This window comes from Leguminivora glycinivorella, chromosome 6 (assembly GCF_023078275.1).
Source record: "Leguminivora glycinivorella isolate SPB_JAAS2020 chromosome 6, LegGlyc_1.1, whole genome shotgun sequence".
Lineage (NCBI taxonomy): Eukaryota > Metazoa > Arthropoda > Insecta > Lepidoptera > Tortricidae > Leguminivora > Leguminivora glycinivorella.
The window spans coordinates 7,466,805-7,492,604 of NC_062976.1; the positions used below are offsets into that span (position 1 = coordinate 7,466,805).

Here is a 25,800-nt window from a genome sequence, read left to right on the forward strand (position 1 = left end):
ACAAATTTATTTTATTCAAAATGTGTATTGACGTGATATCTTTATTTTAAAATAAAAAAAATATGTCATTTGTTCTTATAAAACAAAAAAACACGTAAAAATATATAGGGAAAATATGATTTTACCACTTCCAGGCTGCGAACAGCGCCGTCTAGTTTTAGGCCTAAAAGGCCCATACATTTCAGGGATATGGTTTTTGGTACGGGCTTTGTCAGTCCAGTAGATCGTTCTTGCTATATCGTTAAGAACTTTTTTTTTTTAAACTAAAACGCCACTTTGACACTTTCGATACATATCGTACCGATTTCCAGCCAGTATCAGAATTTATGTTAAAAAGAACCAATCTCTCATCTTGAAGTAATGTTCAAAGTATACCTAAAGCTGAATTTACACCTGCAAGTTTGGAAATAAAGGTACATGCATGAAATAGATGCAGATACTTGCCACTCACTCTTACGATAGTGGGTAATTCCATGTAACAGAGTAATGTAAGTGACCAATAATTTGCATGTTTTTTTATTCATGGTGCTAATTTAAATATCAATATATCTAAGGATTATAAGTAGGCTTGTCTAGAGTTAAATTAAGACTTCAATTTGCATCATATATAAAAAAACATGCAACGAAGTGGTCACTTACATTACAGTAACGTGGAATTGCCCTAGTACTCTTTATTATACTGTGCTCATAGTTGCGCCTCATAACTTCCTAAAATATCTTGTAGGTGTAAATTCAGCTTAAGTCAATGCGCGCCACACAATCTGTGTTAGTAGACAAATATCGATCGAGATAGCAACACAACTGTTAACTAGGTAAGATTATACTTATATAGCAGGGGTTCCCCCATAATGTTCCCTTCTGACCCATTTTCAGCCCGCCATCTTGCCAGAAACCACTGTTTGACAACTTTCAACCATATCTCTCATGCTTTGAGTGGATTTTGATTTTGGGCGGAATAGAAGCGTTGTCAATTTGGTTGCAAAAGCATAATATTGCTTACACGTGTTGTTGAGGGCATTGAGCTCTAGATTTTATGAGGGTGAAGGATTTTTGTTGATTTTCAATTCAAATACAGATAAATCATTATTAAAAGAGACATTACCCTGTATCTTGGACGTCTGCGAGAGCGATTGACCACTAATACCTACGTACATATAATCAGATTAGTAGACACAGTGCTAAAACTTAAATTAAGTAGGATTCAGCCGTTATCTAAAATCAACAGTTTACAGGATACAAAAAAACTTTTATTTTATAATTTTTAAAACTACAAATTGAATTTCTGCTTCGAGAGGATTAATATACACCCTGTTTTTAGGGTTCCGTAGTCAACTAGGAACCCTTATAGTTTCGCCATGTCTGTCTGTCCGTCCGTCCGTCCGTCCGTCCGTCCGTCCGTCCGTCCGTCCGTCCGTCCGTCCGTCCGTCCGTCCGTCCGTCCGTCCGTCCGTCCGCGGATAATCTCAGTAACCGTTAGCACTAGAAAGCTGAAATTTGGTACCAATATGTATATCAACACAGACCAACCCCTATAGACATCCATTACAAGACGACTCGCGGTCGCCAGCCTTCCTAGTATTTGCACTGATATAAGCGCGGGCGCTCGCCGTGCCCGATCAGTATCGACCAAGTAACAGACCCGAAAGCAGCGCGTGTTTTTCGCACTAAAAAATTGGAAAAGGGTATTTTGATGCCTTAAAGATGTCCACCTGTAGTGTGAAATGGTGTGGAAAGGTAACAAGAAGCTCAAATTTAAAAACAGACGGTATTACATTCCACAAATAAGTCATATTTATAATTTATTCAGAGCCGGCATAGGTCAACTTACATTGGCCCTTACGCGTCAGTAGAGGGACAGTCATACTTCTGTCCCTTTTCATCTGGCGCGACTGCCCACCGTCCTTGAAAAGGCCAATCACAGCGCGCTTAACACATTCCCCGCCCGCTCCTCGCACCCCAAACACTGGTGACTCGTATCGCGAACAAAATATACAAGATTGCGACTCTATAGGAGGTTTTCTGTGTATATCAATCACGCCAATAAAGTGCAAAAATAAAAAATGGAAAAAAATGTTTTATTAGGGTACCCCCCCTACATGTAAAGTGGGAGCTGATATTTTTTTTTCATTCCAACCCCAACGTGTGATATATTGTTGGATAGGTATTTAAAAATGAATAAGGGTTTATTAAGATCGTTTTTTGATAATATTAATATTTTCGGAAATAATCGCTCCTAAAGGAAAAAAAAGTGCGTCTCCCCCCCTCTAACTTTTGAACCATATGTTTAAAAAATATGAAAAAAATCACAAAAGTAGAACTTTATAAAAACTTTCTAGGAAAAATTGTTTTGAACTTGATAGGTTCAGTAGTTTTTGAGAAAAATACGAAAAACTACGGAACCCTACACTGAGCGTGGCCCGACACGCTCTTGGCCGGTTTTATTCAATTCCGTTAACTTTAAGGGATGGTTCTTTAGATCAAGTACAATTAATTTCTCTAAGAAACTTGCGTCTGAAGTCTTACTGTTATCTTGTTAAATAAAAATTAAAAATAATTACTGAACACGTGTGTGACAGCCTTTACCACTTCGCAATGTTATTTGTTTTGACATGTGCCGTCAATCACTTGACTTGACACTAACTTGAATATTATTCTTAAGGGTCTCTCACACTAATTAATTCATTTATTATGTAAGAAAATGATGTAAATTCTTTTTTTGCGAATTTAACTATTATATCTTATACAGGATAAGGATGGTTCCTGATAACGAACCTAACGACATGTCGAATTTAATGGAAAACAAAAGAAACACGGTGTAGAAGGATTAATAAAGATTAAAGTTAAATCACGGTCGTACAGTTCATTAAATTCAATTACGCTAGACTAAAACCTTGGTCGATTTTCGCAGGAGATATCGCGACGACTTGGATGCATTCTACCAGAAATAGCGAAAGACGCCGACGATGACGAGGAGGAGGCCTTTGTCTGTTTGTAAAAATACATATTAGCCATCAATATATATGTAAGTTGTAAGTATTATGTTTTTTCTGTGTCTGAGCGAATGTATTGGGTTGGTAAGAAAGTAATGAGCGATCGATTGAATTCCACATAAAATTTTTGAGAGATTTCTAGAATCTTCTATGGTCGAAAGTATATAAAGGGCGAGTCGCACAGTTTCTCGTCAGTCATTCACTAGCTGTCGCCGAGCTAATATAAGGAAGAAAATGGACGAATTAAAAGTGCATGTAAGGCATTGCTTACTATATGAATTTCAGTCTGGCCATTCAGCCGCCGAAGCAGTGCATAATATATGTCAGCGTGTTGTTCCTGAAGTTGTGTCTGAAGCCATGGCGAAACGATGGTTCCAGCGGTTTCGTAGTGGCGACTTTTCATTATCAGATCAACCTAAGTCTGGTCGACCGGTGAAGATTGATGTAGCCAAATTAAAAACCTTAATTGAAGGAGATCCGAGGCTAACGAGTCGTACTCTTGCTACCGAGTTAGGCTGCTCTCATGTCACCATAGAAACACATTTACACGATTTGGGAAAAAACTACAAATACAGTGTTTGGATACCGCACGAACTTGATAGACATCAACTAAACCGCCGTGCCGATATCTGCATACAACTTCTGTCTTTTCGCCGCACATTCAACTGGTTGGACCATATTATAACTGGAGATGAAAAATGGGTCTTATATATAAATCACACACGTAAACGTCAGTGGCTAGCTCCAAACGAAAAAGGAATAGAGGCACCAAAAACAGAGCCTCACCCGAAAAAAGTTATGCTGTCCGTTTGATGGGATATTCATGGTATTATTCACTGGGAACTCCTACCAAGTGGAATGACTGTTACCGCATCAGTATACTGTAATCAGCTTGAAAATTTAAACCAAAAAATCTGTCAGAATCGTCCACAGCATGCTAAAGTTTTTTTCTTACACGACAATGCTCGCCCACACATTGCAAAAGTGACTCGGCTAAAGCTATTGGAGCTAGGTTAGAAAGTGATACCTCATCCACCGTACTCTCCAGACTTGGCACCTACGGATTACGCATTGTTCAGATCGCTAAGCAATGCCTTGAATGAAAAAAAGTTCGATGATCAAGCCCATCTACGACAGTACATAGCTGAGTTTTTTGAATCTAAACCTAAGAACTTCTTCGCCGATGCTATTCATTCTTTACCAGAACGATGGAGACAAGTAGTAGATAACGAAGGCCGTTATATTTTTGATAAATGATTAAAATAATAAATTAAATAAAAATTACAATACTGGTTATGATTCGCTCATTACTTTCTTACCAACCCAATATTAACAAACAAATTACGGCAATGAAAATAGGCTACTTGACCCTTTTTTAAAGTCTGTCTTATATGATTAAGTACTGTCCAATTAACCAAAATAAAATTTTACCATATTTTATTAAACCCTAAAACAGCAAAAAATATTTTTAAAGTATACGTTTACGTAATCAGGCGTAAACAACACAGTCATGTTAATCTATAGATTATCTGTGCATCACGTCATTATATTTGAAAACAACATTTTCTAACTTTTAAGTATAAGGCATAAAGTTCATTATGCCAGTGATTGTTTTGACATGAAGTAAGTTCAAATTCGATGACGTGACTACGTCGCTGATAGCGTTTTCGCTGGCAAAAATAAAAATAAAATTACACACATTTTTACAGCCCGTGTGGTAACGGGTTAAGAATTTCACCACCCCTTTCTTCCCGTAGAAGGCGACTGTGGGATATGGGGTAAATTGTGGCGTGGCGAGAGGCTGACGACCTGTCACTGCAATGTCACAGTTTCGTTTTCTTTCAACCCCTTATTTGCCAAGAGTGGCACTGTAACTTTAGCAGTTTCATGTGCTCTGCCTACCCCTTTATGGGAAACAGGCGTGATTGTATGTATGTAAATTTTTATCGAAAATACGTAGTCATCAGTCATCATACACTTTTAATACCAAAAATCTATAAAAATTGTTTTTTTTTTATGTCAACTATAGAAGACAATCATTTATTGTGCCAAATTCGATATGAGTCTAGTAGCCCATTCTTTTCAATATTTAGATTTAATTAACGAGTCCTGCGGACCCTAAATAAAGATTAGTATTTGGTCGTAAAAATTTTACATTTAATGTCGAACACAAAAAGTTTTAAATGGACAGCCAAGCTTGCTACGAGTTCTTATATAAAATTGTCGAAAATTATTGTAAAAACTATTGGAAATGTCGGGTAGGCGCTATCTGCGTCACTGCGTGTATTTGACAGCTATCGGTGGGCAACGCGCGAAGGCCGTGTCGGGGAACAGATTCATTGAAATTGTTGAAAACATTGTCTATCCAATTTACATACATGCATACATAAATTCACATCTGTATTCCCAAAAAGAGTAGGCGTAGAGCGGCCTGAAATTGACGTTTTTCGGTCGGAGGATAGAAACAATTAATAGTACCTACAGGGGACTGATATATTAAACAGTGTTTATACTTATGTGGTATTTATTGGATGCCTTGCCGAGTCCCGTCCAGCCCTGGGTGCTTCGTCTTTTATGGTATGGTGTATGGTCACTGGCGATCAAATATATGAAAGAGGCGCGTTCCTAGCACACAATCTAAGCTCGTGTAGGTGAACGCGTACTCTTCATGAGTGAGATATGACAGGTCGACTGTTCGCATTTTTGACAGGCGGTAACTGTGAGGTAACCGAGAGGGGGTGGGTGGCACTTTCAGCGGGGGACGGGAGTGGCCATACTGTGCGATAGTACTCTTTAATATACTGTGGTATGGTAGTGTTATGACGATGCCATTGTCATATAAAATTAAGCGTCGGGAAATCCGGCCCGGACCCTTTTCTGTGGCGAATCCTTCTTATTTAAAACCTGCAGCATTGGGAAGGCAAAATATGTATAATCATTTTAATATTATATTCTGATATAAGTAAGAATCAATCTGTGTAAGAATGTCCTATAATATTTCTTTTTTTAAAAAGTAATATTCCCTCTACGTACTTCACTGAATTACTTGAAAGCCTAGAACTCGTAATTGTATCCTCCATCTTCATATACGTGCTTTCACATAAAAAAACTACCCAATAGTTGTTAAAACAAGGCCTATCCTAAGTGGATTATCCGCATAATGACACGCCATTATCTAAATGAGATAGGCTGACATACGAGAACAGTGTACAGGGTACCTAGCCAACGTCACAATCGCTTACGCTTTGTAGCTAGCTCTCCATAATCTCCTTATCGCTCTTATGTGGTGGCGCGACAGAGCCAGACTAAGTTTCTATCGCCACGTAGTGTCAACAATTGTTTTTCCCCTCACTAGCTCGGAAACACGTGTTTTGTCCTTCAATACCAGCGGGTAAAAACGCATTTTATCCACTAGTGGGTAAAGTAATTTGACCTTGAATAAAGTCAAATTAACTGCTTTAAAATTGATAAAAGTAGGTGGATCTAGTAATAAAGATGATTTACCACCTGTGGAACTACTGGAAGCAGTGATAAACGCATTTTTTGCGTTGTAGTTTCTTCGCTATAGTGAAGGGAAAAGTTTTGTGTTACACTCGGGTGCAAATGTATTTTACTTCTCGTGTGTTAAAAAACTCGCAAGTTTCGAACCACTCGCTTCGCTCGTGGTTCAACTATAGAATCCTTTCACTTGCTCGTTTTTCAATTCCACACTCGGCGTTAAAATACAACTTTGCCCCCTTGTATAACAAATAACTATTTCGGCTAGGCCAGAACTTGACAATGCTAATGAGAATCGTTTTTGTAGGGTTTTGACTGTGTTACGATAGGTTTTGAGTAGGTTTCACATTGACAAACATGACGATGAAGATGAGTAGATAAATGAGATTACATAGCACTCAATACCTATGGTCGTGTCGAAGTGATAAACTAAGAGAAAGCGGGACTTTTACCTAAAGAAACAACATGTTAACTAAATTTTAATAAAATACCACAATGGCTTTACTTTAAAGAACTTATGAGGTAAGTCGATTTTTAGTATAGGCACAGTATAAAAAAGAGTACTATCGTACAGTATGGCCATTCCCGTTCCCCGCTGAAAGTGCCGCCCACCCCCTCTCGGTTACCTCACAGTTACCACCTGTCAAAAACGTGAACAGTCGACTTGTCATATCTCACGCATACAAGCATGGTACGCGTCCACCTATACACGAAGTTTAGAATGTGTGCTAAGAACGTGCCTCTTTCAAGTCTTTCATATATTTGATCGCCAGTGTCCGAGATGTGGTATAGGTAAGGTACCTTTACTCATACTCTATATGCCTGATGCTTTGTTTTCTCAAATTGATGTCAAATAAATTACTTGGTTTTGGTAAAATTAACATATTAAACATAGCATCACATTGTAATGCAACTGTAAGAATTACGCATTACTAATGAAATAACTAATGCTACTTATGTTCTCGCGAACACTAAAGACCATAATTGCATGGGCACATTATAAATCAAATTTTGAAGTGACCATGCACTTTTGACACAGTCTAAATACTGTAAATTGAACAAATCATCTTCCAGCAAAAGAAGTCACACTTTGTCGTTTGCGATAAGGAAGTTTTGACCGGTTACTCATATAGGCACTGCCCCCACCGCGAGCTAGTAAGCTACGAGCTATCGGCTACAAAAACGAGACAAAAGATAAGCACTCCCGCGCAAGTAAAAGAGACACGGCGATTTTAATAGCTCACCGCTGGGCGAGTAACTATAAACATCGCCGTGTCTCTTTTATTTACACGGGAGTGATTATCTTTTGTTCATTTTTATAGCCGATAGCTCGTAGCTTACTAGCTCGCGGTGGGACCAGTGCCATAAAGATACAAGCAAATCTCGTCCTGATGATAACCGACAAAGAAAGATGTTTCTATAAACTTCTACCCATAATGTACATTGTACATTTATCATCACATTCGTGAAAATTGACACTCAAATATTAAACAGACAAGGTGTAAAAAGTAGGCAATAAAAGCTTACATGTTGTAAGTGGTTTCGTGACAATGCTTTAAGTATTTTATGTGACATTTTCCGTAGAGCACTCAGTTCAAGATATTGAAGTTGATGTCCCGAATTTCACTATACACCGTGTTTTTTTTTTGTTGTCCATTAAATTCGACACGTCGTTAGGTTCATTATCAGGAACCATCCTGTATATCACTTATAGTTAAATTCACAATAAAATGTTATCATCATTTTCATACATAATAAATGAATTTATTAGTGTGAGAGACCCTTAAGAATAACATTCAAGTTAGTGTCAAGTGATTGACGGCACATGTCAAAACAAATGACATTAGGAATTGGTAAAGACTGTGACACACGTGTTCAGCAATTATCTTTATTTTTTTAATGACTCGATAACCGCAAGAGTTAAGACGCTAGTTTCTTAGAGAAATTAATTGTATTTGATGTAATGAATCTTCCCTTAAAGTTAACGGAATTCAATAAAAACAGGGTGTATATTAATATCTCAGGTCTAGAATGAAGCATTAGGTCTACTTCAAAAAATAACTGAAGTGTGCAAAAGAGTGCTAAAGAAAAAACGTGACCATTTTAGCTTGATAACGACTTTTGAATATACTGAAACGTAAGTGGACTGGAAAATACGAAAAACTGTATTCAGAAGCTACTACCAATATTACTATAGTATAGTCGGTGATTTACATAATAAATAATTCAGGCATCGAATATTCTTTTCTGTATTCAATAGTCGTAATGACACTTGACATCATTCTGATTTTTGTAGCACTTTTAATTTGATCAGCACAGTCGACTTCTACGACACCCAAGGGAACAAAGGGGGTGGTGAAATTCTTAGCCCGTCACCACAATTAAGGGGCTCCACACGGTTTTCAACGATTATTGACAAGTTTTGAGTTGAAACTCCTAAATTTTCACTACAGATAGAATTAAAAAACCAACGGCCATCGGTTCTTCAATCTTTTATCTCTATTCGTAAGAGCCATATTTTGAAAAAAGTTAATACGTCATTATCTTCATCATCAATACGGAAATTTTTATGCATTTATGAAGTTCAGTTGTATCAACATATACCTAGCAACCAATTGTTTGTAATAAAATCGACATGTTTTGGAGTATAGAAATTGTATGGAGTTCTATTTTTTGACTAAAGTTTTCTATTAAAATTCAGAGAGAAATTTTAATTATAAATTAATTAAAACAAAAGTTATGACCAAAAAACCTGTTTTTGACCCAAAAAGTTCAACTTTGATGCCAAATATTACAGAAACGATGAGCTGTGAAGTAAATATGACATACTATTTTGTTTAAAGACGATGCTGTTAATATGATAGGCTTTAGAAACTATCATAATATCAATGGAATCAAATCGAAGGTCATTGGCGCAGGGAACGCCCTTAAATAGGCAATCTCAATTTAGTTGTGATATCAGTGGACGTTGGAATTGCAGTAGATGTTCATGGAACCTCATGTGACTTCCGCTATCTCGCTTGCATTAATGTTCCATGCATTAGCCTAGGTGCAGCCGTAATGATTTGCACTTTAATGGAATGGATGCAATAAAGCCGTTAGATATCTGGCCTACACTAGGGGCGGCTCACTCCGCGATTCTATCGCTACGCTACAGGTACATGTCGGCAACCGCGAGTTCGCGGCCCATTCAGTGGTGACGACCTTTGCGCGCGAATAGAATTCAACGTCGGCTGCTCGCATGGTGGCGTAGAATGGCGGCATTTTGTGAACATCATAGGAGTGAGCCTTCAGTACTTGTACTATTATATATTCTGTGCTTAAACTACTGCTACCATTGTAATAACTAGATATATACTATGTATGTATACTCACAGTAGGTAGAAGGGAGGTGGTAGTAAACCACTTCAGTTTTGCGTATGATGACTGTTAATAAGTAGCAGGGGCGAGGCGTGAAGATTTTCATTAGGGGTTTTTGGGATCTGTTTTGTATGGACTTCTACAGACACTGCAGAATTTTAGAGAACACGTTGGGAATCGTTGTATCGACGCTACGCCACTGATAAGTAGGTACTTATTTAACGCTTATCTTAACACCTTAATAAAAACATATAGTATTGTTCAAATAGATTGTCTGATAGTTTTGAACGCGAACGGTAGAATCTTACTTTATTTTGGAATGGATTTTAACGAGTTCTTTAATAAGCTCTCTAGTCTTTCAAGTGCCTTGTAATAGGTAATATTGATAAAAAAACGAATTTCATTCTTAACAGGTAATCCATTAAAAGTATAATATGCTTTTACATGCTAAGCTAAGCAAATTATGCTTGAGTAGCAGAAAACGCTCGGCTAATCGAGTTCCTGAGCTAGTTTCAAGAGTTTATTAGCTTTTATACAGGACAGAAGATGATAAATTCAATTTCTTTGAACCTTTTATGATAAGCACAGGCTACCAACCACCCTTATCTTTATGATAAGAACATACCTCTAAGTCCCGGTTGACAAGGGTATACTCGTGTGTGGTGTGTATAGACAGACGCCTTTAGGTTATCTACAGTGTCGTACATAGCCGAATAACACAAACGGTCACGAAACGCTCACGAAACGAAACACTCGTAGATATCTATCTCTATCGCTCTTGCGTATTGGCGCGACAGAGCCAGACTACCTTTCGCGGCGTCCTGGATCCGCGCTTGCACTTAAGCAGAATTTATACCTGAAAGTTATTGCTGCAAGTTTTGAGACGCAACTATGGGTAAGCGCGAGTGGAAAATATCTGCATCTCTTTCTTGCATATACCTCTGCTGATTCAAAAATTTCAGCAATAACCTGCAGGTGTAAACTCAGCTTTACACTTACGTAATTTATGGCAATGTTCTCCAGGCATATTGCTATGGCCACTGACCTTCAAAGTCCTGTTCTGTGTAATCATGATGTGTATGTTTCCTGGCCGCTGGGTCCGTTGGGGCCTCTTCATCGTCCCTCGTCTCCATGTTCCAAGGTCTGCAACAATATAACAAATGCTTTAGACAAGTTATCTTTCAGAATTTTGAAGCTATTGTTATGGTCTTAAAATTATCAAAAAGTTTCGGTGTTGAACCTCATGGGCTTACTTTTCTGGTTGTAATTTGTCAAAATTATTTTTGTTGGCCAGAACTTGTTCACATCCCATTCGTAACAATAAGCGCAGCATTATTTCTGAGAAATGGACAGTAAAAACACGTGTGTGGCCTGTAGGATATCTTCTGGTATGTTCTAATAAGTTCAGAAACTTATTTTTTGTGCATTTTTCAGAATAATGCTGCGCTATGCTCCGAATGGGACGTGGAATCCTAGGGAGGCTACAGTTCCTCGTGTTGCAAGCAGTTGCAGACTGCAGCTACTAGTTAAGAGGTAAGTCTGTGTTAGATCGCAGTTTTATTGGTCAGGAATGGTCCAAGTGATGCAGAGGCCTAGGAGCGTGACATAGCTCGTAACAAAGGTAAGTCATGTGACCATAGACCATTCTGGAGCCTTCTCCAGGAGTGCTAGTATGTAAAAGGTATTAAACTAAAACCCGCACAGCCCTTTAGCAAGTAGCTGCACTTAAATTGCACAGGGTAGCATCTGTTCGCCACCATATTTATTTTCCCTCACAAAGACTTTAGTCCGTTTTATTGCAAAGGGTACCCCTTACATTTCAGGAGTGCCCATTCCCTTTCACGGAATATAGCAAAGTTAATTTTAAACTTTAATTTAATCCAGACGCCCTTAAAGAGATTAATATACATTTGAGCACAAATTACCCTTTTATAAGCCGTTTTAACGTGATCCACCATATAGATCGGATCATTCACGATATCGCGGAGATTTTCCTAATATAATCTTTAATAGTATAGACAATTCGAGCTAAAGTACCCGTCTTCGTGAAATAATCGCATATGTATCGGGAAACGTGACACGACTATCAATAGTATCAATGGAGCCCTTCGTAAAGGTTTATTGGAAATATTTAGTAGGGTTGAGTGACCCGTTATGTGATATCTGATATGTGGGGACTGTTCTCAATATTTTATAGTAGATATTTGCAGTTTTGCCTTTTTCCTATATTTATTAAATTTTCTATTTGATTTTGGTCGTATAAGTATTTAAACTTATAGACACGTTAAACTTTCGTGAGACATATTCAAATATATGGATCGATTGGTGACATGTTCCGAGATAGTGCTCCAGGTGGCTAGACCGTACCGTACACTAATGCTTTTTTATCCGACGAAATATTCATAAGATAATAAAATGACAGACTTTTATAATGATAGATAAATAAACTTCAGGACAGTCAGAGATAAAAAAACAAAACTTCAGCTGCAAATGGATGTAAATAACTTATTTTCTCGTAGGCTTCAGGGCAGCTAGAGGTTATAAGACTTTATTAGCTCCATCAAAAAAATAAAAACTTGTGGCTCTGGGAGCGCCTTCGCGATAATTTCGAACGTCATATAATATACGCTTTGCACCTAAATCCTTTAAGGCAATTTCCACACTTTACAACTATTCAAAATCTGCCTGGCTACCTCACGTTCTGGAAAGTGTGTCAGTGTGAGAGTGACAGATGTCTTATCCACGTGGATAAGCGATAAAATTGGAAGCATAATAGCCGGACTGGAGCGAACTAAAATTTTGGTAAGTCATAGATTCTGGTTACACAATTTCATGAGAATCGGTTGAGAATTTCGATCTATAGCGCTGGCTGGACGTCGTGGGAGCGGACATGCAAGAGAATCACGCCTAAGGATGAAGACCGGGCAAAGTGGAGAAGACTGAGCAGGAAAGCGGACCCCGGGAAAACGCTAGGTTGAAGAAGAAGAAGAAGAGGTGGTCATCCGAACGTATACAAATCATATTTAGTTAATAAAACGTAGACCTACGCTATCGCTGCGGCCAGTAATCTAAAGAATTGTAACAAGTTCTGAACTGCCGTGACAAAGATAAATATCGCTGACATTCAACACAGGTCGGAGCTGGGACGCTGTGAACTTTTGCATTTCCATCTGGATTTGAATAAACGGGGATGTACGCTTTGAAAGTATGTCACGATGTGATTTCGATTATAATGATACTGAATATACTGAGTGTGTGGGAGTATGTGGAAGTGCACCCACATTATGTACAATTGTACATGTTAGGTTCACGTGAAGTATATTTCGGTTGTAAATTGTGTCGCCTTACTACACACTTGGGTAAATCCATGGTGCTATAAGGTTGATTATCTTTCAGATCATAATAATTATATTTTTTATATAATTAACCTCAAAGTAGAATGGCTGTGTCCAAGTTTAAAGAAGCTACGCCATTGTGCACTTTAAGGATCACATTTAATTAGTAGGTAATAGGTATGGGCAGTGAGTAGCAAAGTTGCTTATAGATACTTGGAATGAATTCATTTATAATTTCTCCATGCTTTTGCAGCTCACTCACTGTACCTTATAGTCCCTTGTATATATGCAATGCCTAGCCTATATGTTTGTATGTCGTCATTACGCTTAAACCATTGAAACACATGATGCTCGTGTAGTTCTTTACCTGCAAGAATTTACGAGATATATAGATCATACTAAGTAATAATAATACAAAATAAATGAATATGAATATAACTTATAGTATCGGACCAACCCCAAAATCCCTATTACTTACCTGTTTAGATCACCACAAATTACATGACCATTGGTGGTAAAATACGCGAGGCTAAATAATCCATACTAATATTATAAAAGGGCAGTGTGTGTGTCTGTTTGTTTGTCCGTCTTTCACGGTAAAACGGAGCAACGAATTGACGTGATTTTTTAAGTGGAGATAGTTGAAGGGATGGAGAGTGACATAGGCTACTTTTTGTCTCTTTCTAACGCGAGCGAAGCCGCGGGCAAAAGCTAGTATCATATAATATAAAATAGGTAATCATAGGCACTGGTCAGGAGTCAAAAGACGCGATGAGATAGACGAGCGATGAACTAAACTCGGTCAAACAAGTCTGTCAGTAAATAAGAACAAAGAAAACTTTAAGTATCCTTTTCTCTAGCACCCTAAAGAAAAGGATGCATATAGTTTTCTTTGTTCTTATTTACTGACAGAGTATAATCGTTCGCTCTCTTTTATTTACACGGGAGCGACTATCTTTTGTTCGTTTCCATCGCCAATAGCTCATCGCTTAGTTGCTTTTGGTGGAGTTTAGAAACTCAGAACGATTAATAATATGTAGAAGGAAATGAACTTTTGAAGTAAATTATACCAGACAACTTTGTTAGGACTTAAGTTTCCTCAAAGACTGAACTGTAAAAGCCACAAATTCGCACTTCCTAAATAATTTGAATTTATAGTATGGGGATTCAAAACTTTGCAATAATAATTCTTTTGATTAAAATAAAGCTGGAAATATTTCGCTTAACACTGAAAATTTAGTTTACAGTAAAACCACTTTATTATAGGTATTCTGAAGTTTTAACTTAAAATTTTATATGGTGATAGTGTTTGACTGACGAAGTTTTGAGATCCGCAGCAAGCTTCGTCGAAGTTCTCTTTCCCATGAAAATTAAGTTTCGCACATATAATTACATGAGGTAGGTATGTCATCCTCCTTGCGTTATCCCGGCATTTGCCACGGCTCATGGGAGTCTGGGATCCGCTTTCACATGAGGTAGGTATGTATGGCCTGTAAATAGTTTATTTATAAATTCAGCTGGCAGGTCTCTAAGCTAGAAAATGCACAAAAAGAAAAAAAACAAGTTCAATTGAACGTGGTAGAAGCAAACTATACAGTGTGGTTCTATATCTAGGGTTAATAAACCTGATATTGTTGTTTTTATTATGAAACATTTACAGAAGGCTGGGAAAGGTAGACGTAATAATAATAATATATACTTACGACTAGCTTATCAAACTATGAGACTAAAATGTATATTTTTTCTGAAGGACGTTTCAAGAGAATTTTTATAATGGAAACTTTTCATTAAGTCCAATTAGGTTGATCATTTTGCTTTTTAGGTGGGGATTGCAAATTGTCTATTTTCATGTCAGAAAAATCTTAATCTCGTTAGTCCCAGGCCAATTTTTACGAATTTGAATTTGGAACTTTTTTTACTTTTATAAGAAACTCAAATATAATTTATACTTGCAAGTACCTATGCCGGTATTACGTCACATGTGAATTAGACTTCCTTGCCTTTAGCTACAATATCTTATTTTCTAATTAGAGTATAAAGCGACACTTAACTACCGAGTAAAAATGTTAAAGACTTTATTACAATGTCCCGAGAATTAACAAGCCTTTTACAAAATATATTATGTTGCCAGAAGCTGTATGGCGCTTAAGACTTTATTGCTCAGAGAATTAAGGCTGAAATGAAACGGAAGCTCGACCGTCATAATCCGGGATTTATGGGATTGCGCCACTTTTGTTTAAAATTTTGTATTTGACTATTATGTTTTCCGTGGGTACCTTTTCACGTAAGTATTTTGTAATTAAGTAATTTTACCAAAGACATATGTAACTCCGTATAGACGGATAAAGTTTAAGAAAAAAACTTACCTTAAAGCTCTAGAGAAATAGGTGCGGTGGCCTAGATGGCGTTACACCTTTGGAGAACGCTCGGCTAGATGGCGCTAATATTAATATTTGACATTTTAACACATATCAAGCTAACAATATGGGCCAAATTGTCAAAACTGATGTTCAAAAGTTTTAAGCTTGTGTCAAGAGATGGCAGTCTATGCACTGTGATTACAGATTCTACTTTGACAGTAACTCTCTATAATACTGGATCCTCTTTGATTTTACTCACGCATCTATGCTATTATCAAAATTCTAATAATTTTTAATCCTTCTAAGGCCGTTTTCACATTATCCGATCCGATATAGGATGTCGGAAGGATTTCAATAGAAAAAATCCAAGATAGCGCCTGTAATGTATGGGATATCGGTCCGACATCCGATATCGGATCGGATAATGTGAAAACGTACTAAAAAGGAAGGAAAAATGGCTATGCAATAATGCCCTACCCCACTATCATACGTCGGACGTTCACAGCCTGCCAGTTATTCGCCACTGTCAATTTTTTACTTCTACGTGCTTCTACGAAGTATCTTCTTATTAGTCTGTGCTTCTGACTGACAATTTCTTCGTTCTGCCATGGCCGTTCGACTGTTAGCCAAAGAGTCCCTTTAGTTCCATGGCGCCATGATTAAATTGTAACTAAGTCCTTCTCTATTTTGATGTCATTTAGGAATCTTTTAACAGTAGATTTACAAAATATAATTGCTGTTATTGTGGATTCAAGGCCGCAATTTAGATGACAATATAATTATAAATATTTTGCCTGGAACTCTCGAACAGACGACAATAATTGAGTTTCAAATTTTCCAATCACTAATACCGGTTATCAAAGCATCTAACTTAAACAAATTACATGGCAGAACCCGATCAATAAATTTTCTTTTCAGCCAGATTGTTGGGACATTACACGGGTTTTTATTAATTCTTTTGTAAGACATTTTCTGCTTTATATTTATTAAAAGCATTTTCACACGATCCGATATTTTATTGAATACCCATAGATCTTTGGCAGAAATAGTTACTGGAGAGTCATGTGGCATAAATTTTTATTTTTTTATTTGATTAATTATTTCACTCTTTTGTGGTTGTATCTGATCTAGTCGGACAATAAGAAAACGATCTAAAAGCGATAGGTACATAAACGAGACAGCATAACTACAGATGCAAAATATTGCTGCCCATCTCAGTAGAACGTCTTGGGACTGGATCTATTGTTAAATAGGTATAGTTAATTAGTAATACATATAAGCAAAAGCACCGTTCGATTAGAGTTTTCAAAGTACTCAGCCCTAAACAATCAATTTATCTTACGACGAATCTTTACGTGCAAGACAATGTCACGTGCTTGGCTATCCCATTCCTTCCTACAAGCAAAACGCAGTAACCGCCCACTATCCTTTAAATACTTACGTCGTTTCAATATTGGAGTATAGTGATGTTATCCGTTGATTGCATCGTAAAGTCAGAGATAAAACTAATCAGGTATTTCCTTGAGGAAGAGGAATGAGGCCCACGCTATGACACAAGGGCAGTGAGTTCAATTGTGTTTATAGACCTTAAATCTTATTTTCTTAAACTATTGTGTTACAACACAATCACAATCAATCAACATCAAAAGTAACGTACGTATCTAAAGGTATAACAATCTCTGATAGCTTAGAAAAAAGACACAGTTTGGAAGATACTCTTTAGAGCGGTTAGGTACCCCCTTTCTTCCCGTGGGTGTCGTGGAAGGCGACTGTGGGATATGGGTTGGATTGTGTTGTTTCTGCAATGTCACAATTTTCGTTTTCTGTCAACCCCTTATTCACTTGGATAGTTTCATGTGCTCTACTACTCACTGCTGACAGTGCTTACTGTAGGTACCGAGACAGAAGTAACAATGTTATTTAACTTACATCGCATGTAAGTTGTTTCTCAAAAAGGTGATTTAAACAGAATGCAATAATAAGCAACTTTTGGCGGATTTCATCTACAGATACTGATTGAAAATTCGCCTAGGTGTGAGTTTTATATTTTCTTCACTATGTAAGTATTTATTTCCTTAATAAATGACTTAAAATAAAACTCAACGTCCTTATCAAACACAGACGAGACGTTAATTTTTAGTATTTTTGTTTTTTGTTGCACTCTGTTGAGAATCATAAGCAATATTCAAATTCAGAACCATTTATTTTAATTGAAAAACATAACCGGCCAGTATCAAGTCCCAAATGCCACATAAAAACAAATTGTAAACTGGAATATTTTGGAACGCTTTCACAGCCAAGTTTATTCCATTTAGGGCATTTGGGACCGTATCGAGTTCGAAAATAGAACACTATTTATTTTCGGGAAACGTGGACACGTGTGCGATTTATTGATAATGCCAGTACCTACATTATTGGTCGATATTTAAAAAAAAAACCGGTCAAGTGCGAGTCGGACTCGCCCACCGAAGGTTCCGTACAAACTTTCAAACTCTCCAGTTAAAATAATCTCATGTTTTCACATAACTCTAACAACTTGACTAGAAGACAAAAGTATAGGTACTAATGAGTACGAGGGCGGGATGATATGTAACTAGCCTTAGCCATTTAAAAAGTTAAAATTTAAAAAAAAACTGCTTCATTTTTATTACCGTGTCTCTGGCTATCTGTGTTCGAAATTTGAATTTGTTGGCGCGGATATTTTATTCTTTTTCTATTATTTGAAAATTTATTGTGTCGCTTGTTTTCAACATGGACAAAAATGAACAAAGAGTTGTGATAAAGTTTCTTTATATAAAGGGTATGAAGGGGATGGATATACATGAAAAGTTAAAGAATGTTTTGGGTGAATGTGCACTTTCTTACGCCACCGTAAAAAACTGGGTGGCTGAATTTAAACTCGGTCGTACAAGTGTCGAAGACGAAGTCCGCCCTGGACGGCCGAAAACCGCTACGAGTCCGGAAATGGTCTCCAAAGTACATTCAGACTTGGTTTTGGCCGATCGGCGATTAAAGCTACTTATCTGAAATAGCTGACACTACAGGTATGTCAAAAGAATGGGTACATCATATCCTGAGTGAAAAATTAAACATGAAAAAGTTATCCGCCCGTTGGGTGCCGCGATTGCTTACACACGATCAAAAAAGAATTCGGGTGCAAAATTCGAAGGAATGTTTGAGTCGTTTTCAAGGGAATAAAGCAGATTTTTTGCGTCGATTTGTTACAACCGATGAAACGTGGGTTCACCACTACACGCCAGAATCAAAAATCCAATCAAAACAGTGGACAGAATCTGGGTGTTCAGCTCCTAAAAAGGCTATGTCTGTAAAGTCAGCTGGAAAAGTGATGGCTTCCGTCTTTTGGGATGCAAATGGAATTTTAATGATAGATCACCTTCCCCTTATTAGATTCCTTTTAGATTATGGGTTAAATTGTGGCGTAGGCGAGAGGCTGGCAAACTGTCACTGCAATGTCACAGTTTCATTTTCTTTCAACCCCTTACTTGCCAAGAGTGGCACTGAAGCTTTAGTAGTTTCATGTGCTCTGCCTACCCCTTTATGGGATACAGGCGTGATTGTATGTATGTATGTATTACCTTCCCAAAGGTCAAACTATAAATGGAGAATACTACGCAAATCTTTTAGATAATTAAGCTTCATGAAAGTATTCAGCAAAAACGACCAGGCTTATCCAAGAAAAAAATAATTTTCATCAAGACAACGCCAGGATTCACACGTGTTAAAGCTATGGCAAAAATCAACGAACTCAAGTACGATTTGTTGCCCCATCCGCCTTATTCGCCTGATCTCGCACCGTCAGACTTCCACCTATTCCCTAACTTTTTTGGGTGGACAGAAGTTTGCCTCCAATGATGACGTCATAGCCGCTGTAGAGGAGTATTTTGCAGGCTTCGAAAGAAGTAATTTTAAGGAGGGCATTGCAGCTTTAGAACGAAGATGGAATAAGTGCATTGAGTAACAAGGAGTCTACGTCGAAAAATAAAATATTTTTTTACACTTTTATACCCTTTTATTTATTAGGCTAGTTATTTATCATCCCGCCCTCGTATTATTGTGTATAGCGTCATCTCTCGGTGAATTCGCTAACTAATTTGCGCGACCATAGTATGTTGGTTTTTCAGGGATTATTCTTTATAAAAATTTAAACAATTTTTATAAAGAATTTTTACTTTATTGGAAAGAAGATGATTTACGTAACATCTCGTATTAATTTGAAGTACTATATACATCCGCAAAGGTGGGTAAATTAAAAGTAAAAATCTGAAAAGTTTTTTGTGAATTAAACACGATTATATTTTTCCTGTAATATTTAGCATAAAACCAATGTTTCCTAAAATTTTCATAAATTTTCTTTGATAAACTTCGAAGATAAGGGGGGGGGGACGGTATTTTTTTTTACATTTTCCTTCAAAATTCTTTTTTTTCCACAACAAAAAATTATAAAAAATAGTTTATTTACGTTCAATTTGAGCTCTTTCTAACGATACCCCACTTGACCTAGTAACTTAAAATTTACAGTTTGCCCCCCTTTCATTTTGGCCATTTTCTACAATTAAAATTAATAAATTTAAAAAAATTATACATTCTATTTGTAGAGGTTCACAATATTCACAACTATTCCAAATTTCACGTTGATAGCACTTGTAGTTCTCGAGATATTTAGGAATGTGACAGACGGACAGACAGACGGACAGAGTCGCACCATAAGGGTTCCTGTTGTGCCTTTTTGGTACGGAACCCTAAAAAGGGCTCGTGATTGAAAGTGAGGAGTGAAATCTGATTAAGGTTTTGAAACTCATAAATGATTAATAGGCATAGACAACAGAAATAACGTATTTTTTGCCTTTTACTTTGAATTATAAATAAATATTTAGAGAATTGTTTTTATAGAGGTAGACGTCTATCGTTATTCATTAATATATATATATTTTCTTAATAAATTCGTGAATGAAAAACTAACAACTCTCAAATATTCCACGCATTTGACATTTTAGAAGGTCTTTGTTACACTAGTACCCGCCCCTAGTGGTAAAATAAAACCCAATTCATCGTTTGAGTGGGTAACAATTTAACCCTCTCACTGTAAAATTATGTTATGTGATGATTTTGTGTGTGATTCTATTGCTTTAATTTTATTACAGACTACTTCATTATAGACTCCGCTTTCTAAAGCATTTATGAGATCCGTGGACGCCACAAATACACCATTTTACTTAAGTTTTAGACAAATCAATAGTAAGTCATTCTCTGACCAACAACTTGTCAAAGCTACTAGTATAGATGCATCGAAATGCGTTATATTTTAAGTTTGATAAGAGTCCAACTCTACTGTTAATAGAAAACCTTTAACAGATTGAGTAGGTAAAGTTTGTTAAGTAGGATCTTGGTTCGTATTTACTTTCGCCTGAAAAGCCATGGCTACGAGTAGCTAGTAGGTACTAAATGTGCTTCGTCTATGAGTTATGTGATCTGTGGACTCAACAAACAAGCAATCGTAACACGATATTAGGTAAATATAGAATCAGCAAGTGAAGTGCCAACCTCGCAATATATCAAATGAATACCACGTTAAGGGTTTCCAAATGATGGGTTTATTCGAGTAAGAAGAAAACAGAGGGTTGATAATCGGAATTCCGTTACCTTTTTACCGTTTGATTATTCAACAAATACCTACTTTATTTCAATGTATAAAATTCACATCCAATATAAACAATAGAGAAAGATTTGTTACTAACATTTGAATCATTTTACATGCAGCTAACAATAGAAAAAAATAACAAAATTCCGATATCTGCAGCAGCAGTAGCTAGAAGCGATCTATCGGTAGATTTATAAGAGTACTAGCCTTTGCCCGGGGCTTCGCTCGCGTTAGAAAGAGACAAAAAGTAGCCTATGGCACTCTCCATCCCCTCAAATATCTCCACTTAAAAAATCACGTCAATTCGTCGCTCCGTTTTGCCGTGAAAGACGGACAAACAAACAGACACACACACTTTCCCATTTATAATATTAGTATGGATTAAAATGAACTTTTAAATAATAATCTAGGCTTCACTGTATTTTTTTCTTTTTTTTTCTTGCAAAATGTCCTAGTAAAAAATGGTAACCACATAAACACGTGTATCATACCTACATATAAGTAGGTACTAGAACGTTCTGTAAATGAAGCGAATTCGAAGCAAATTTTCAATTTCCTTCGCTACAGTCGCTACTTACGGGAACCTTTAATTAGTTTAAACATTTGATGGCGAAGAAATCTAATAAGTACATACACAAGACTACTAAGTCTAAGCTAACCTTGCAGCGAATTTTACGATTTCTTCTCCCTATAAAAATAGCATCCATAAAATTTGATAATTCCGACAATGATAAATGTATTCTTGTGACGTTATTCTGTTGTTGCTTTTAAGTAATAAAGTTATCACTTAAGTAGAGCTATCATATTTACAAATAGCCACGATCGATTGACCAACATTGGTAATAAAGCCATTCAAAATTATTCCTTAATTTGATCAGCTGTGTATTTCCACTATAGTTTACTGTTACCCTTGCTTTATCATGGCAATGTTAGTGCATAGTTAGCTTGGTACGACTTTATATAAACATATGGTTGAAAAGTTTCTACATTCATCTTGATTTTGAAGCTGTCTAATTTTTTATAGCGTCGTGTTATCTGTCACTGACAAACTTTTTTCTAGAACTTTTATATGAGCTAAATTTTATTAAGCTAGTCTGCACGACTTTAATTTTGTTCAAAATAGTTAGTATTTTCTCGCTTTTCTTAGTTTAGTATTCAGATAATGTGCGTTTTGCAATGTGTATTTATTAATGAATTTAAGTAATATACTTACCTCTCTAAGTGAGAATATGTGACAAATCTGTATCCATCGTCCTTAAAATACACACTTCTATAAACCATTCTTAAAAACTGGCAAGCAACAAACTGTTTTTAATAACTGGCATGTGACACATAAAAAATATAAATTCAAAATCGGAATTTAACATCCGCGCTAAAAGCGAATTAAAAAAAATAAAAATTCGGTTTTCGAATTTGACGTCCGTGCTTTTAAAAGTGTAGGCATTGACTCGACTCTATGCTGGGTGGTTAGTCAATAAAGTGCATTCAGCCAGTGATTAGGGAAGGTCGCGGCTTATTAGCTTGACTAGAGGGGGACTAAACTAAGTCTGCACTGCATGTCTCGTGCAATGATATGGCACTGCATTAGTTTATAATGACACATTGTTTTTAGACCTTTTAAAGGCACAGAAGAAGTCAAAATTGTAAAAGAGTATTTGTACGTCAGACAGATATACACGTCAGACAATTAAACAAATTTTGCGTTCAAAATCATACATTGCTATGCAAAAGTTATTGACGGTTCATGTGCCGAAAAACCTGTGGATGGCAAAGCATTATTTCCACTGAAAAAAAAAAGTATCTGGAAAATTCGCACAACAGTTTGCACCTGTTTTGAACTAGCAGTATTTTTTATGGTATATATACTTAGATACGGAGGTGGTCCTCTAGATACTTTAATAACGTTTAAAAATTGCTCAGAAATCTGAATGTGAATAATAGTTAGTTATGAATTTTGTGACATAGCAACGTAGTTTCAATTTAGAACAAACAAATGACAACTGAGCGCTTTGAATAAATTTACGGGTAAATTCGTTAGCATATGAAATACGTTAAATTATCCGTTTCGTTATTAAAGGCACGAATATCTAACTTTTCTAAATATCATTTTTGGGACAGCCGTCTTTGTTTCCAGATTCTAATCTACAAAATATCATTTCTTGCCTTTCAATTTGTTCAAACACTCGAAAATAAAATGGCGTCTTTTACACAAAAGATAAAAAAAACTCTGCTCACTCAATCGAACAACGAACCTAAATATTTTTTATAACACAATCTTTTTGTTTGATCATGAGAACGCTTTGTTTCACACGAAGCCAGGTCCAATCAAAGTACTAAGTATTCTTTAGCAGAAGACAATCAAACGCCTTTGATGTAATAATTGATATCTCGGGTCATTGAACCGGTGGGTCAGGGTGGACGGCGGTATCATGTGATAGTATACCTGCGTATTTCCATTTCTTAGGTAACTTGTTGCTAATGGCCAATTTATGTATGACTTGAAATGAAATTATTAGTAGCTTGTTTTGAGGACAATCACATTTTAATAGTTCATCTTATTAGAACTTCATCATATCAGTCCTTTATCGCCCACTGCTGAGCATAGGCCTCTCCTCTAGTACTAGAACTTAGAAACCTTTTACAAGCCTCAGATTTTATATCATTTCAACAAAGATAAAGAAGTTGTATTCATAAATTCAGTACCGACGTTATAGTTTCTTGGACACACTTTGAAATTATTTTATTAAAACGTCGGGATAACGCTACAAAGAATTCAATAGTAAGAACAAGAAGTCAATAGTACTCTTTATTATACTGTGGTGATACTCTGATAGTTAATTGCACTTCTTACTTGGACCCTTCAGTGATAATGATGCCACATTTTATCTGTGGTACGTTCCTCTCATTCATGGCACATTAACTCACTTTTCTACTAAAAAAGCAACATCGAAATGCCTTAAGGCTTTTTCGCGTTACCGAGTAAAAATACCAAGCCGAAATATCAAAGGCACTTCAGTGCTAACTCGTTTTCGAGGGTAACTTGAAAGGGCAAATGTTTAGGTAACATTGGTGTGATTTGGTATTGCTATTAGGATTATAGCTTTAACCCTATATTGTAAGTGGATAATAATAAAAGAAGCTAGGATTATTTAGGGGTTAGGGCTTGTGGTAATAGGGAACTTGTCTGTACGAGTAGGTACTTTAAATAATAGTTATTTGTTATACAAGGGAGCAAAGTTGTATTTTAATTGAGTGTGGAATTGCAACACGAACTAGCGAATGGATTCTAGGGTTCTCGCTTCGCTCAGGATTCTATTTTCGAACCACTCGCTTCGCTCGTGGTTCAACTATAGAATCCATTCGCTTGCTCGTAGTTCAAAAATAGAATCCTGAGCGTAGAGAGTGTTGCAATACACACGAGGTAAAATAACTTTGCATCCCGTGTGTAACACATAACTTTTCACCTCACTAAAGCGAGGAAACACGCAATAAAAACAAGTGGAACATAATTGCACAGAAATAAGTCAATTTGCGTTTATTACAATTTCCACGATGCATCGACTGACACCACAAAGGTTTCAAATTAAGAATCAAGAAGAAAAATCTATTTGGGTGCGTTCCGTTTCACGCGTTTTGAGATTGCAATGTTACTTAAGGTGCGTTCTGAATAAGTAGAATGGAAGAGTCAAAAATACAATTTCTTGTAGGATTTAAAGTGTTTTATGGTAAAATCATGTTATAAGATTGTTTGAATTTAATGTTTTTAGTCGGATACATGAAATTATTTTTACGTTCGCATCACATGATTTGTTAAGACAATTTAAGCACAGGGAGAAAATTGTCCTGTCTGGGACATGCCTTTACAAGAAATTATATTTAAAAAAGTAACTAATGACACGTTCGGATTTCAAATATTCTTTGCATTCTTGTGGATAAAATGCGATTTTGCTATCTGTTTTTAAAGAATAAAAAAGTTCTTTCCGAGCTAGTGAGGTGAAAAATATTTTATACCATGCGCGTAATAAAGGATCAGATAATTAATTATAAGAAAAACATGGATAATAGTTATTTTTAAAATCTTTTTCTGTATAATAACTTGGAGGTAGACCAAGATAAATGTGGGGATGTCAGAATTGCTGCCAACTACTTATAGGTAAGCCCATCATCAAAATAGTTGCCATCTTAGTTTGCTCTGCTCAAGATACCTGAAAATATAGTTTAATATAATTTAATTAAAGTTCTCAGACAGCATTAAATCAAGTTCACAATGCTAATATAACCCAAATTCAACCGTGAAACCGTTGAGGCTGATATATTTAGGCGCAAGGCTTTTCTAATTATGCGGGAGCCTCCGATCCGATCCAATAATAGATAGGGATAATATTCATTTATTTGGGGTTGATATTTACCGCTAAGAAGTTTACGTAATGTAATAATTAACTAGAGTGCAACCATATAACTAGCTTTTGCCCGCGGCTTCGCTCGCGTTAGAAAGAAACAAAAAGTAGCCTATGTCACTCTCCATCCCTTCAACTATCTTCACTTAAAAAATGACGTCAATTCGTCGCTCCGTTTTGCCGTGAAAGACGGACAAACAA

At 36.5% G+C, this 25,800-nt stretch overlaps 1 protein-coding gene across 1 annotated transcript in view; it reads right to left on the minus strand.

Moving 5' to 3' along the window:
- The window catches only part of LOC125227227 (sodium-driven chloride bicarbonate exchanger), a 48,301-nt gene extending 25,799 nt beyond the window's left edge, over nt 1-22,502 (minus strand). Inside the window, 2 exon segments of the mRNA XM_048131486.1 lie at nt 10,894-10,991; nt 22,416-22,502. Coding sequence (XP_047987443.1) covers nt 10,894-10,991; nt 22,416-22,483 — 166 coding nt within the window. The 5' untranslated portion in view covers nt 22,484-22,502.
- Nucleotides 22,503-25,800: the final 3,298 nt, after the last annotated feature.